We start from the raw sequence: 15,983 nt of genomic DNA, 5'->3' as shown, positions 1-15,983 counted from the left end.
GCTCGGGCTACTTGGAGTTTTATCGGGCCGGGTGCAGGCCCGGCGCAAAGCCAGACTCAAGCCCGAAATATAGAGAATGAGCGGGAATTGTTTTCCAGCACGCATGCAGCGCCTTTTCCGCGACCGCGCTTTACCGCTTTTCCTGTCCATTCGCTACTTTAAACAAAAGGGGAGCAGGTAAAGCACTGCCTCTGTTGCACTCCGACAAACAGAGAAGTAACACCACCTGAGCTAATGACGGCGCCACGCGACTGTTCGCGTTAGATTTAAAGGGGTCATGAAGCATCCCTTGGGCTGATTGAAAAAACACATCCTGCGGAAAGCCGACACGGCTATGAACTGCTCTGCCAAATATTACAGTCGTGCGCGCCGCGTAATGGCCACAAGCGGAGCGCGAAGTTGCCGTTTCCCCAGGCACCCTCTTTTCAAACAGAGGCCGGTTCTCTCTCGTCGGTGGGCGGGGCGTCTGTCCGCTGTACGTCGCAAAGACATAGCATGCTTATTGGCCGATAGCCGACGTAAATCGAGAGCGGCGTTCGGATCAGATGCGCTTCTTGCCGCGGAATGCCGCCACTTGCCGGCGCCGCACTCGCGCAAGCGAATCACAGCGGGAGAGCGATCGCGTTTCATGACGCGCGCTGGCGTAACTTCTTTCCCCCATGCCATCCCTCCCTGTCTAGCTTCCAGTGCGCTCGTCGGCACGAGAAAAGAGAGAAAGCGCTGGGAGCGTGCGCCAAACCCCCGTAACTCCGCTGATTCTTGACGGATTCGAGAAAATTTTGCGGCAATCGATTCGGGAGGCAGTACACTCCGATACTGAGGCCATTAGATCATTACTTGGAAAAGTGGTTCATGACCCCTTTAAAGGGCCCCTCACCAGGCCACATATCAAATTTTAGTTAGACGCTGGAAGTTGTTGTGTGCCGAATGAAGAGCAGTACGCCGCAAGAATTTTTCAGATCGGTTCATTACGAGCTGAGAAAAACAATAATTTGTAGCGGCGCGAAACAATGATGCGAGGAGGCGAGTTTCAAACCCTTGCCACTCGCCCCGTGTAGCCTTCGCAAGCCAAATCTCTTCCTTGCCCTCTTCACTTGATACATACGCATGAGCACGTCATGCGCATGCATGGTCACGTGCGCATGACGTGCCCGAGCCAGCCCGAGCACGCGAGCGGCGTTGCACGGTCGGTATACCTTTTTTTTTTTATGTAGCGGCCGTGGGCGTTTTGTCGGCGTTCTCTGTGGTGTACTGCCTGTTTCTGCGGGACGGGCATAAAAGTTGAGAAATTTGTGCGGGCACGAGAGTGGCGGTATCATGAGCCAATGCCGCATTAACGTTTACTTGGACGCGGTAGAATAAACGAGCATGAGTGCTCGAACGCGCCAGAACATTACCTTCGTTTCCAGGGCTGGCGTCTGCTCGATGCACTAACCGCGGGGACACGAACGCATGGGAAAGGGAGGCACATTAGCCCCGCATCTCGCTGCAATTCATGAAAAAAACATGAAAAAGACGCACACATTCCCTTTGTCTGTCTCATTATTTCTCTCAAGTTTTATTAATCTATTCAAGCAACAAATTACACAAACTACACATGTCGTGTCAAATAATTATCGCAGCGTCACGTGCTACTGTTGGGACGTCAGAGCACAGTCGTCTACGTAGAGGAGCGACGTCACAGCACTACCATCTACGTAGGTCCATTTTCTCATGTACGTCATCCCCTCATTCTCTAAAGCGCGCGCCCGCGGGAGGAAGGGCAAACAGCGCTCACCTTGAAATTTGACCCATTTCCGCGGCGCGTAGCGTTGCAAATTTTGGCAGATGTGATCGTGACCGCCCAGTGTATGCATTGCGCTAGTTAGCTCAAAATTGTCAAACCTGGTGAGGGGCCCTTTAAGGCCAAATCCCATATGAGTGAAAATGCACGCGACAGCGACCCGACGTAGATCGCCTTCGTGCAAGCTCACGCTTGCATGGGCATACCCCATACACGTGATGGCTTTGGCGAGCGAACACCAGTGTTGCTGGCATGCGGCTGTCTACTTGTAATTTGTAATCTGTGTAATAGACTGTTCGTCGCGTGTCGTTTGATCATATTTGATATGCTCGGTAAAATGCCAAATTACCGGAAAATGTTTTGTTTTCGCAGCGAACCTTCAAAAAGCCGGGCCGTGCCGTGCCGGGCCCGGGATTGTGGTTTCGTACGTCGGGCCGGGCGGGCTCGCAGCCCTTTGCCGTCGGGCTCGGGCGGGCCTTCGACAAAGTCAGCGGGCCCGGGCCGGGCTCGGGCTCGGAAATACGGCCCGTGGACAGCTCTAGTGGGAGACGTCCAACTAAAGGCGTAGTCCGTGCGGTGCAGCTCCAAAAATGCGCTGTGCGTGAAGTTTATTCTGTACTCGGTGCTAGCAAATATTTGCATCGCACAGACTCGGCCCATTTAGACAGAGTAAAAAGGGTGTGAATCAGGTTTTAAAGTACGTGATCCTCCTATCTTTGCTTTGGATTACAGATATGTTAATTGTATTTCGCAGCTAAAGCTGGCTGATAACCAGAGCAAGCACGCAAGCTTTGCAAGATAGCTCATGTCGGAAGCATGATAGAATTCGGCTCCATTGACGGTGCGAGCGCTTGCGACAAGGCTGTTACTTTCGACGAGCCTTGGGGAATATCGGGGCTAGTGTATTCTAAGCCGTTCACCATTTGTTTCAAAATACTACTCTACATTACCACATTTTAACGCGATAGCATTAAGGAGCCCAGTTCTCGGAAATTTCGGCGTCGTTGGTTCTGAGCGAAAGATCGCGATGGATGCAAATAGTCAAACCCGGCGTCATGACTTGTGATATGATGACGTTACAACATGACGCCATGGTATACATTGTCGCTTTGGTCAAAGGCAGGGGCCGATCACGGAGGCTGTGCAAAACCGTATAAGGTGCAGAAAGCTTGTGATGCCACCGATCCTGGAGGCAGTGCAAAACCACGCTAGTTTCAGAAAGCTTTTGGAGGCGGAGGGAGACGGATCTCTGCATCGACTGAGAATAAAAGGTAGCTTCAGTCTTCGAGTCGTCTTAGGCGATAGCATAAGGGACCTTGCGAGCATTTACGCGCAATTAACCCGCCCCCTGCTGGTAACTTGCACCCCCAACCACAACCGCGGGAAAAATAAGCTAATGAAAAATCCCAGAGTGTTGCTTGAAGCCTGGTTCCTTGCAGTATTGTAAAGCAGTGCCGTGAACCCAACTTGCACGCGTAAATTCGCACCGATAATACAGTAAATTTAAGTTTTGCATAGAATTGTACGATATATCAAACTAATCACCCCCTCCCCGCCCTTTTTTTGTGGGAGAATTCGATATATGCGGTTTTGACTGTAATAAAAATAATGGGTGCTAGCTGGAATCGAACCTTCTGCGTGGCACAGTTGTTCTACCACAGAGCCGCGCCATTTGTCGAAGCTGCCTCGAAAAAAAAAAAAAGCTATACACGTATCATGTAGTCCGATGAGTCGTGTTAACACGCGTAGTATTGCGTGGCAGAAGTGTACAATCGTACTAAGCGTCCCTCAGCGTGAATTGCGCGACGAGCGGGTGGTCTAAAGGGCAAATTATTCGGGCATAATTAATCGTTAGCAGCAGCATCCACAGTGTGCAGCTCCTTAGGTGAACGTCTTGCCTGATGGACGCGTAGTGGGTGCTTCGCTAATTCGCAAAATGAATAGTTACGGTGTACAGAGCACTTCGCAACTGGACCTGCAGTATAGGAAAGTATTCTGGGAGCGTTTAAAATATTTAATGTTACGCGCACATACGTTCCTTTCTACACTGCTCGGTTCTGGTGTGCCCCGTCAAGCCAAGCCTGGTTAGCGAATGTGAAGGCCATGCGAAAAGGGGCCCGTTTACGCTATCGCGTTCTACTGTTGAAGGCGAAACTCGAGCAAAGTTCTTTCTTTCTAAGCACTTGTTCAAGTTTTTCAATGCGAAGCATTTCTTAGCGAACTTCTGCTACATCGAGCGTATCTATCTAGCCGCCAACAACTTCGTGCTCTCGTGGCCGTTTCGTTGAATGGATATATACCAATATTGGTGTGGTGACATGTCTTAACATGAAAATCGCGACGTGTCATGTACGGCATGATTTGCATGACACTGTCTTGGTGCGCTCGCGACGGTTTCGTTAATATATGCGTCAGAATTTGTGTGGTATGACTAACATGAGTGGGTCGTAACATGCCATCGACACTGCTTTTAACACATTTGCACTTGACTGTACATGTTTCATCTCGACACCATAACACCCCCCGCCACGGTGGTCGAATGGTTATGGTGCATGACTGCTGACCCGAAGATCGTGGGATCGAATCTCGGCAGCCGCATTTCGTTGGGGGTTGAAATGCTGGAGGCCCGTGTCCTTAGATTTAGGTCCACGTTAAAAGGACACTAAAGACAAATATGAAGTCGACGTTGATTGTTGAAATAGCGGTCCAGAAACCTCGTAGTGCTGCATTTGTGCCAAGGAAGTACTTATTTTGAAATCACGTTTTTTAGTGGCCCGCATCGTGTTAGCGCGCTTCAAATCTCCCGCCTGAAAATACGACTTTCATACGTCACTGCTGCCGTGCCCAACGTTGCCCGCTTTTACTGCGCGGCCGCCGACACTAGTAGCAGCCGAGCGGAAGTAGCGGGACCCACAGTAGCAACAACGGCGCTGCGGCAAAGACTTGCTCGGATGGGCACATTCAAAGTCTTCACCAAGTTGCGGTTGGTCTCGTAATCCTCAGTACGAAAGGGCAGCGAGCACACACGGAGGTTTTGACTGTTTAGCACACTGGCGCAATGGCATGACACTAAGCCACTTCGAGCGTAAGGGTTCATTCCGCGGCACCCAGTGAAAAGACACACCGGTTTCCTTGCTGCAGCACTGGCGTTGTGCACCATTCGGGCATCCGGCAATATCACACGCATGCGGCATTTTGTCGAACTTTCTGTCAGAGCGACTTTCACGAGCGCGCAAAACACGCACGGCAGTACGCGATACCGAAACTACCACTGAGACGGGCGAGGCGCAGTTCGGCGAAAACGGAACCTTTGAACCACGCGCGCCGTTCCCCATGGCAACGCCACGGAGGTTTTGTTTTCCATGAATCAAGCGGAAACGAACAAACAGCATTTTATTACGTCTTTTGATTCTCGGAATGTGTTTTTTTTTTACTGCTGCTAGTTTGATTACTAGTGACTTATTGTAGGCCGACTTCCATACATCACCGGGATCACTTCGAAAATGTCCCACTCGTGGCGCTCATCATGTGATACATTTAGCTTAATTTCTCGGTAAGTAGGGCACTGCTGTTGATAATATTGCCGTTTTAGTTGTCATACATTGGGCTTTGACTCTGACATAAATTGTTATTTGCCTTTAGTGTCCCTTTAGAGAACACCAGGTGGTCGGAATTTTTGGAGCCCTCTACTATGGCGTCCTTCATAATCATATCGTGGTTTGGGACGTAAAACCCCAACAATTATTATTAGGCACCCGCTATGCCATAAATAATTTCGCGAAGTATAAGTACCCACTATGCCATTATTCATCATTTTGTGAAGAAGCGAGGTAGCTCCTCCGCGACTGTAATCCATTACGTGCACATTGTTGATGCTGTGGCTGATGACGATAACAAGTGATGGCTGAGCCCCTTGTAAAGGGTGGGATGCCTTTAGGCGCCCACTCGTTATGCAATTGACATTGTGTGACGCCTGGTGTTGTTTTACTATTTTACTCCTCTACCAAGCTATATTTAAGTCCTGTAAACGTGATTCCTGGCGAGACACTGACTCCTCTATAGGGTCTTTTTGCGATGGGGGTTCAAGCACCGGAGCGGGTCTGTGGTAAAACTCGACTGCCACGCAGTGTCAAATTTAAATTTCGCTCAAACCCTGTTTTTCTCCCTCTTCGTGCGCGATAGCGGTTACGGACAACTACGCCACCAATATCGTAGGTTTTTAGGACTTAAAACACCAGCAATTATTATTACAGTGATAACACAATAGCCATCTGACTAGCCATCTGGGATGATTGTCCAGCAATAACCATCTGACTCTCGCGGGGGGGGGGGGGGGGGGGGGAGGAGATGTTGGGTGTCAACGCTTCTCTGCGCGCACAACCACAGTATTAACACTGCCCGTGTTGGCCTGTTATCTTAATATCGGACATCGCCGGTGATGTACAAGCGCAAGAGCCCAAGAGTAGCTCGGCTTCTGCGCATGCGCCGTGGCGGTTCGCAAGTGTTTCGGGTCCCCTAGTTATTTCGGTCACAAATTCTAACTCTCTAGTGCTTCGCCGGAGTTGGGATGTGCGCCTCCGACTTGTACTTGACATACAGGGCGTGGTCGCCCGTGCTCGCGCGCTTCTCTTGAGTGGGAGGGTTGTAAGTCTTCTGCTTTCACTGCAAATTTTGCGTTGAAGCTATAGACCATACGAAGGTCGCTTCACTCGCCGTAATGGTCGCGTTTGCGAAAGTAGCGAATCTGCTAGCTAGAAGAGCCAAAGTAGGAGCTAGTTGAAGTAACAACTGATGGTTCTCAGTTCGCGCTCATCCTGCGTATGCATGTGTCTTCTTTTCATCCGTCCCGTTTGTGCTTGAGCAGCGCGCTGCAAGTGCCGAGCTGTGACAGTTGTTAGTTCGCGCTCGCCCAATGCGTGCTTTCGTGCGTCCTTCATGCTTGAGCAGTGCGCATCAAGTTTCGAGCTGTTTGCCGTTCTTCGTGTGACATTCCAATATGTTGCTATCGCATTCATTGCTTCGCCCTTGCGGCGAAATCGAGTTTTTCTTTTTTTTTTTTGTTTGTTTAAAATTCTACTCCACATTGTCACATTTTAACGCGAATAGCGTTAGAGCCATACTGCAGAAATTCCGGCGTTATTTGAGCGAAAAACCGCGATGGATGCGAACAAAAATGACGAGTCCAAAGTCGGAATTGAACCCAGGCCTTCCGCGTGGCAGGTGGGGAGTTCTACCATAGGGCCACGCCAGTTGATGCTGTATCGAGAAAAAAAAACGGGCAGTTACGCACTAAGGGTTTCTTTTTTCTCAGAGCAGCTAAAAGACTGGAACGGCCTTTCCCACGATGTCGCCACAATCACTGCCCATCAAGTTTCATGCATATCATTTCAAATGTAACTTTACATTGATCCTTTTGACAACGCAACTGATTGTATATAAACCCACCCCTTATGTAATAACCTTTCGGGGGTCCTTAAGGAAATAAAAATGAATGAATGAAGGCTGTAGAAACTTCGGTGCTGGCGGCCTAGCCCTCCTCCTTTACCCCACCCTCACTTCCCTTTCCCACCCACTTGCTACAATGTACTGTGCATGGCTATGCCGTGCTTTACCCTCCTCCTTTCTCTCCTCCTCACCATCACTTCCCTTTCCCACCCTCTTGCTATACTATACTATACATGTATATGCTTTCTTTCTTTCTTTGACATGAAGCATGTTGGTAAAGACTCGCGATACGTGGTCACCGTTTGGCAAAAAGATGCGCGTGGTCTGTCTGCTGGTAAAGAGGCTAGGTGGTGGCGGGGAGTCCGAGCCAGATGCCTTATATGTGTCCTGAGTGTTTCAACGTCAATGTGTGTCTTGATGAGATAGTCTCCGGCGATCGCTATAGAAGCTACCGTCGATGCACTAAGAGGCAAGCCTAGGCAAATTCAGAGTGCCTGGATCTGAACACTTTGTAACGTTCGTAGGCTTGTTTTGCTTGCGTTAATGCAGGCAAGCTGTACCGCAGGAAGCCGAGAAAAAGTACCCTGTACAGCTGTGTAGCATGGCACTTGGGGACATTCCCTAAGTCTTCCCTGCGAAAAACTTCAACAGATGACAGATGCCGATCAACGGCTTTTTTAGATGCAATACGTGATGCAAACCGGTCGCTAGCACCAGGTTAACTTACCCTGCCTCTTCCTTTTCATCTATTTCTCTCTCTTCTCTTTTTCTTTGTCTTCCATTATTTCTCTTTCTTATTTCTGGCTCTTTCACCGGCTGCGGTCAGAAGTGAAGCTTAAACAGCTCCGTTCTTAAAACACAGGCGTCCCTGGATCTCGGCAGCGTCAACGTACGCTGTTTTCTGATTAGCTTTAAAGCCGGTGTGCGGGACCTTGACCCTTCCATCAGCCTTTCAAGTGTGATAGGTGGGGGGGTTCGGCCTGTTACACTGCCGTGAAAGCCTTCGGACAGCGAGGCCGTTGCCGCTTTCATTCGGGGCCTTAAAGTCTCTTCTTTCATTTCACCAAGTTACTTCTAAGTAATTTCTTGGTTCTTTCTTTCTTTATTTAAGCTAAGTCAGGTCTTTAGTCGATGGCTCTGGGCGGGGTGGCTTGCCGTATACTACGTATTCACTGTCAAGTGCAACGGCTACGGCAGCTAGCGAGACTTCCATGACCAAGATTTGGAGACATATGCACGTAGCGCCATCGCGTTGGTGACAACGGTGGCCTGCCGTAACTGAATGGCAAATAGGCAAAAAAAAAAATCGTATCAGCCGAAAAAAAGCTAGTTATCAAAAATTACTCCCAGGTTCTATACAGCAGACTACTTATTTGAACATTCCGTTAAAATTAGTGTCGCGCTGCAAACCGCGTGACATCCTAGAGTGTTTAATACTTTGCAAGTGAGGTCCCATGTGTTGCTAATGGGCTGTGTTCCATTGGCCTGGGAAGCCACAAGCTTTCTAGTGCGATACTGCAGTTTTACTAAAATGTTTCAGACAGTATCTGCTGTGCATAGAACTCGGTGTCGTTTTTGATAACTAGCTTTTTTCAAGGATTTTTTTTCTCGACTATTTCCCATTCAGTTATGACACGATGCCGTTACTTCCGCCGAGAGATGGCGCCAGGCACAAATGTTCCCATATCCTGGGAATGTTGCAGTATGTGTGTTCGCACCAAGAATTCTTTCACGACCTTACCACCCTAATGTGCTTTTTTTTTTCGTTTAGCTTTTAGGCTCAGCAATAAAGACGCTTCGTGACATAGAAATAAGCCAAACACCTGTTTTACAGGGCTTTCAGTAGGTTATTCGGGACTGCTTAGCGCCTGTTTTCGTATCGTGGCCTCCGTGATCAGTTGCGGTTGCGCGCAGCCGGAGCCAATCGCGGAGGCCAAGTTTACAACGGCGCAGACTTGCACATCTTGCTGGCCGAACTTCTTGCACAGCATCCCTCAAAAACTCACAGGCTCCTTATATGCAATCACCTAAGAACACTCGAAGGCGAAAGCCATCTTTTTTCTTCTCAGTCGATGTCTTAGCCACCCCTCTCCGAAAGCTTTCGGCACCTAACGTGGTTTTGTACTGCCTCACGCATCAGAGGCCCTGCCAGCTCTCTGCAGCTGGCCTAGTTTAGCACTGCCTCCGGGATCGGCCCACCTTTCACTAAGCGAAGACGCCATGTGATGACGTCGTTGTGTGACGTCATAGTGACCTCATAATGACGTCATATGGTGATGTCCTCACGGGATTTTTTGCATCTCTCGTGTTGACGCCGGGGGATGCTGACGCCGCCGACGCGGACGGCCAGTTTCCGCGTTTGATGACACTGAGAGAGAGAGAGAGAACAAAACCTTTTAATGAAAACCAATGGTTTCCTCGATTGTGGGAGGCGACGACGGCTAGTCGGCCACGATCCCCTGCTCCTTGGCGGCTGCCTCTGCCCGCCCCGTGATCCAGACCTGCACGGCAGGGTCGGAGCTGAGCAGTGTGGCCTCGGTTTTTCTAACACAGTGGATGAGGACATTTAGGGCTTTCGCCTTACTAAATCTCGTTTACATGCCACTTGGGCCCCTCGAGAAGTACATTCTGCGTGGAGTTTATTCTTTACTCGGCACTAGCAAATATTTCCATCGCAATGTCTTGGTCTATTTAAAGACGTTATAAGGAACGGTGTGAATAAGGCTTCAAGATATGACTGCTCGATCATTTCTTTAAGGTTGCCAAATATTATTTTGTACATTGAAGCTAAATCTGGACGATAACCAGAGCATGCACGCGGGCTTTGCAAGGTGGTGTATGCTGCCAGCATGACATTGTATTCGGCTCCGTTGACAAAGTCGGCCTCCGTGTTACGTTATCCGATTGCATTATCAACGAGGCTTTAGCCGTTTCAGGGGCACGATTACCAGCTCTCACATAGTAGAGTACGTCTTACTCTAAGCAACTGAACTTTTAGATGTGAAGCATCTTATGGCGGAATTCAATCAGGTGGTGGTGGTGTGCGGCTTGACCACCCTTACTGCGCATGCGCAAGCCCTCTCCCCACATCTCCTCAACCTCTCCACTTTCCCTCCCTCCCCTCCCCCTCTCCCCATACCCTCTCCCCCCTACCCATTCCCCCTCAACTCTCCACTCCCCCTCTGAAACGCGTGCTCTACATGCCGAAACGCTGCTTCGCATCGCCTCAGGTCCCCTTTAGCGGGAGATGGTGTGATTTTTCTTTTAACTCTAGAAGGTCACGTTTCAACGCCACCGCGTTATTAAAGAGCACATCGCCTAGATTCCGGTGTCTGCGTAGTTTGTTTAGAGCCAAAAAAAAGTACTCGATGCAAATAAAAAATGCAAGCCAGTGCCACCACAAATGAGCTGTACAAACTGCGGAGCGTTGATTCGCCTGCGTTTTCCATGTGTTTATTTTGTGTTATCTGTCCTTTTCATGTGATTACGTGTATTTTACACCCTTTTCTTGTGGTTGTCTGATCTGTTTTGTGATCTATTTTCGGTTCTATGGTCTACTAGTCTCAGAGACCGACTTTAAGCGGTGTCGTTTATCGTATTATCATTCTTTTAATGACGATGGTCTTTCTTGGGTAACTCACACTCTCAGACGCAGAAATTTTGGTCCTCTGTCTGTCCCTCTGTCTTTCTGTTTGTCTGTCTGTCACGATTCAGCCACCCGGCCAAAGTTTAACCACTTTTTGAACGCCCAGCCATCTTGCATTGGTATCGCCGTTCATACTTGTGAACATTGTCGATCAAGAAGCAAATGTTACGCATACCTGAGGCACAACATCAATACGTTAGTATTAGGTGGTGCGTTCATTTACTAGAAAATGCATAGATACGTAATTCTAAAGACCCTAGTGTTTCTTGGGCTGCGATGAAAATGCTAGTGTTTCTTGGGCTGCGCTGCAAATTCGACGCTAGGAGCCAGATGCTGCGATTCAACATAAAGGAGGACTCACGTAGTAGGGCCGGCAGAAGACTACCGTCTTTCGACGACATTTGCAGCGAATCACGCAGATACGCGGCCAATTTTTTCGTTAAACACCCTGCTCATAGCTAATAACAGCGTTACCTTAATTTTGTATGTTTTTTCCCTCTCCACTTTTATGTAACATCTCTTTTCTATCATTTTTCACTCCCCCTTCCCCTTTCCCCAGCACAGGGTAGCCAGCCGATCTGAGAACTGGCTAACCTTCCTGTCCTTCCGTTTTTCCTTTCCTCCTCCTCCTCCTTTATACTATTTTCCTACTGTTTGCTGCTCCGAGCGCGGTGCGTCTCACTCCTCGCACTCGCGTGTCGCCTCCGCTTCTCTTCCGCTGATTTGTGTCTAACCCCCGACGATGGCGTTTCGCTGTCGCTTCGCTGTCGCTTCGCTGGCTCGGAAGGACTCGGCCTTTCGGCGACGCTGGCGTTCACGGGCAAGCAAGCGCTGGCGTTCCAAACGCACAGCCTGCTCGGCTTATGCACTCTATCAAACGCGGGACCTGCGCGACGCCAACGCCAGACATGAGACTACGAGAGGGCGGTCCCTTAGACTGCTCCGTAGTTAAAAATGAGTCCGAGCCGGAATCGAACCCATACCTTCTGCCTGGCAAGCGGGTAGTTCTACCACAGAACCACGCCAGTTCTTGAAGCTGTTAGAGTAAAAAAAAAAAAAAAAAACAGGCAGCTTCGTACCAGTGGTGCCAAGCCAGAAGGAAGTGTTCATTTGGTGGCCTTCTTTGTCTCTATATTTTAGATGTGAAGCATCTTATGGCGGAGTTCAATCCGGTGGTGGTGGTAGTGTGCGGCGTGACCACCCTTACTGCGCATGCGCAAACCCTCTCCCCTTCCCACCTCTCCACATCACCTCTCCCCTTCCCCTCTCTCCTTCCCCTCTCCACATCACATCTCCCCTCTCCTTTCCCCCTCATACTTACCCTCTCATTTCCCCCTCTCCACTTCTCCTCTCCACTTTCCCCCTCACCACTCCACATCTAGAACGCGGGCTATGCCGAAACACTGCTTCGCATCGCCTCATGGTCCCCTTTAGCGGGAGATTTCTCTGTTTATTTCTATTTCTGTCCTTCTCTCTCAATCAATTTTCCTTTCTCGATCTGCCTTTTTCTATTTTCCGCTTCCTCTTCCTTTCTACCCATACCTTTCTCTGATTCTGTCGTTATCTTTCTCTCGCTCTTTGTCTACCTGCTTTTGTCTGTTCCTTCCTTTTCTTTTTCTGTTCTTTCTTTGTCTATTTCTTAGCTTCTTTCTTTCTCTCTCTCTCTCTGTACTCGTTATTTCGCCCATCAAAGCTATTGCATCCCCACGGCGCACGTGTTCTAAGAGCGAAGCAGAAGAGGACGAAGAGCGCGCGTTCAAACTCATGATTGTTCTCTATTCGCTCTGCACGGACAAACGATCAGCTTAACAGCGCCGCTGTTCAAATTCCCCCTAGCTACGCCAGTGACTTATACTGTACAGCTGGCTCGGTGCGTTGACCGGCAGATAGTGTGCTGACTCGTTGCCCAAGTGTTCGGTTGCTATGCGGCTGGCGCAGCCAGCTGTTTCTTTGCAGTCACGCGCAATGCTTCCTGTTTTTTTCCTGCGCTGAGAGGAAGGGGGGTGAAGAAGTCGACAAAATGCCTGCGGCAACGCCGGATATTTTCGGACACCCCGTATTGTTTCTTATAGTTAAACCCGGCGTCGTATCGCGTTTCGCTGCTAAGCTAGAGGGCTCGGGTTCGATTGCCGGCCGCGGTGGATACATTTCGATGCTTGCGAAACACACGCGCGCGCGCACACACACAACCTGCTTAGATTTAGGAGCACGTTAAAAACCTCCAGGTGTTTAAAACGAATCCGGAGTCCTCCCCTGCTGCGCACGTCATAGTCATACCGTGGTTTCGGCAAATAAGGTTGCGTAAAATCTCACCAAATTTGACTTCCGTGCATGCAAGCAGTTGCATGGTTTCTTAATCGGGACTGTATAACCCTACGCGAACTGTGATCACAAGTCACTTCAATCCTTACGCTCACATCATCTTGAGGACATAATTTAGCCGCGAATTAGAACGCAAACAACAAAGGGAGGAACACGACGACATCGTGTTCTTCTTTGTTGTGTTTGTTCTAATTCGCGGCTAAATTATGTCCAAGTAAATAGCAACTAGGCCAGCAAACAGTTTTGTTAAAGCTCACATCATCGTCAGCTTGTTCTATGTTTACTGCATGACGGACTACACTGCCTCATTATTAATTGTTAACGAAAACTGCGCAGAACTTGAAGCTAGACTCTAAGACAGGGTATGTGTACTCTTTTCACCGATTCATGACTTGTCACGTATGACTCTCCTTAAAGGGACATGTATACATCGCAACTCAGAACTCACAAGAGTAGTCAAGGACTTTTTTTTTTCTTCGTATGTATAGTTTTCGAAAACTACCCGCCCACGCAACCTTGCGTGTTAAAAGCCACAAGTTCGGTTTGTGCTTCGTAAACACTTCTGCGGTCGCTTGTTCGGCCGGTGGTTCGCATCGCCATATTTTTGGGAGTGCAAAATGTAAAATTGCCTATATTGTTTTTCGAGCAATGAGGTCGGAATTCTATTTCAAGTTTCCCGCTCCGCGAGAGCGAGAAACACGAGGAAGGAAAAGTGAGATCAACCAGCGAAAAGAAAGCGCTTCGTTTGGCTCAGAGCGAGAACCTGTGTCGATTGACGGTTGAGAGGGACAGACCGGAAGTTAGAGAGAGCGAGTGACTCCTCTCGTTTCGGCACTGCTCATACGTCACTACCGGTCGGTGCGCGCGTCCTCAAAACACAATCAAAAAGAATAATCTAGCACAGCGCGCCAACAACCTGCTTTCAAAACCGGAACGCGCAGCCGCAACCTCACATTTGGCATCGCTCCCCCGTGAGCGACGCCGCGAACTGACTCCTCCGCGGGCGGCTCTCTAAACATCACTTTCGCTAGTTGTACTAGTTAACGAGCTGAGTGTTAAGTTGATAATAGTAGACGAGTCGTATCGTCAGCCAGCGTTCCCATTTCTGTGTATCCCACGTCGTACTGTTTCGTGAGGTGTTCAGAAAGGCTGTCGACCAAGTGTGCGCGAGTTTGCAGACGACGAAACTCGGTGCGTTCTTTTGCAGACGACATCGCCGGTTTCATTTGTGCGGTCCGGATACGTCACCAAGCGTTCGGTGTGTACGAACCCGGGACCAAGGACTCGGTGTTCGGAACCCGCGTCCAGGCAAGGTGGTGGAGCACTCGCATTTGCGGTGCCGTTACTGATGCTCTCGAGGATCGGAGGGCGTCACAAGAGTTGGTGCACCATGTCGTCTACCATCGGCGTTCTAGCAGACGACAGCGGTTCGTTTCGTAACAGGGACGGACACAAGATCTCGTGCCTCACCTGGAGTCCCGAAGTTGAGCCCAGGTATGTTTCGTTTCGCACTCAATTGGCCAAGCCCGTAGGACGTATCAATTACTTTGCTTCGTTATGACAGCCAGAACTACAGTTCACTTCGTAAGTCTAAGAAGTTAGCAATGTGTATATGAACGTTATTTTTGGTTGTGTATTTTTGTAACCTTGCTTATACGGGATGCGTTCAAAGTAGCAAGTTCCAGGTTTGTGTATATAAATGTTTACTTATTTTTTGTAAAGTTCTTGTAAAACAAAGTGTCGGCTAACCCCTTGCCATTTGAAAGAAACCTTTACCCATATCTCACATGAGTCCTTTATGAATGGACTTGGCGTAACAATTCAAGAAACACATCGATACCGATTTTCAGATGACTGAGATCTGGATGCAGATTCCAAATTTTTGTTTCGCTGTAATGCTTCAACGCATGCTCATCGTATGGGGCGTCTCACGAAAAAGTGTCAGAGGCCGGTCACGTTTGTGTAGCTCATGAGCATAACTTATATAGGACGAAGAGTCTTGTGTGGGCCGTGCCGCTAGAAAGTCCGCGGGCCGCGTGTTTGAGGTCCCTGCTCTATAGGATAAATTCAGAAGTGTAGATATTTAATTCACCTGCTGCTCCCGCGCTGATCGACTTCAAACGCGATAGCCCTCATTAAAGGTTTACGCGCAGGTCGCATCGACGTGATGTTTCGTATCCAAAAGGTTAGTGACGGTGGGTGCAAAGAAGCGTCGCAGACGCACCAGACATCTCAAAACGTCAGCTATATTTGAGCGCACAGGTGAGCTCGTCCGATGCCAACTTCCCGCGTGATCTTGTGACGTCAAGCCGCGCGTTTTGACTGCGCAGTGAACCTTGTGGAAGAAAGCCAAGAGCGATATGACTGCCCAGAATTACCGCCTCCGGCTAGTCTCGAGCATTAAACGTTTTGCACGTTTACTTGCTGTTTGTCGACCTTGTCTGCGTTTGCTAAATCAACTTATTCGATTACGATAGGTCGGGTCCTAGTGCGCTGAGGAAGAAGCCACATAATTGTCATTTTATTCTGAGTTCATATGAATAGGGTTTAAGGGGGTGTAAGGTTCGCGCAACGAAGCATTGAAGTTATACTCGGTTACAACCTATAAAAAAATGTAAGCTACGCCCACAAAGCCGCGGCGGCCCTGCCCTTCACATGTGAAAGACAGTCGTGCTAGCTGGTTTCCGCTCAAAACGTAAGTACCTCTTCTCGGCTAATGTAAATATTACGTGTACAAAGAGTTAAAGGTTCGTCGTTACAACCTAATACATTGCGTTTGGCAGGAAA

General features: G+C 49.1%; 1 protein-coding gene across 1 annotated transcript in view; it reads left to right on the top strand.

The window, feature by feature from the left end:
• Positions 1–15,983, top strand: part of LOC119407184 (monoglyceride lipase) — a 78,267-nt gene that overhangs the window by 9,518 nt on the left and 52,766 nt on the right. Inside the window, exon 2 of the mRNA XM_037674056.2 lies at positions 14,404–14,690. Within this exon, the coding sequence (XP_037529984.1) occupies positions 14,404–14,690 (287 nt within the window). The remainder of the gene's footprint in view (positions 1–14,403; positions 14,691–15,983) is intronic.

This window comes from Rhipicephalus sanguineus, chromosome 10 (assembly GCF_013339695.2).
Source record: "Rhipicephalus sanguineus isolate Rsan-2018 chromosome 10, BIME_Rsan_1.4, whole genome shotgun sequence".
Lineage (NCBI taxonomy): Eukaryota > Metazoa > Arthropoda > Arachnida > Ixodida > Ixodidae > Rhipicephalus > Rhipicephalus sanguineus.
The sequence above is the reverse complement of the archived record's forward strand: the minus strand, read 5'-3'. Positions and strand labels throughout refer to the sequence as shown.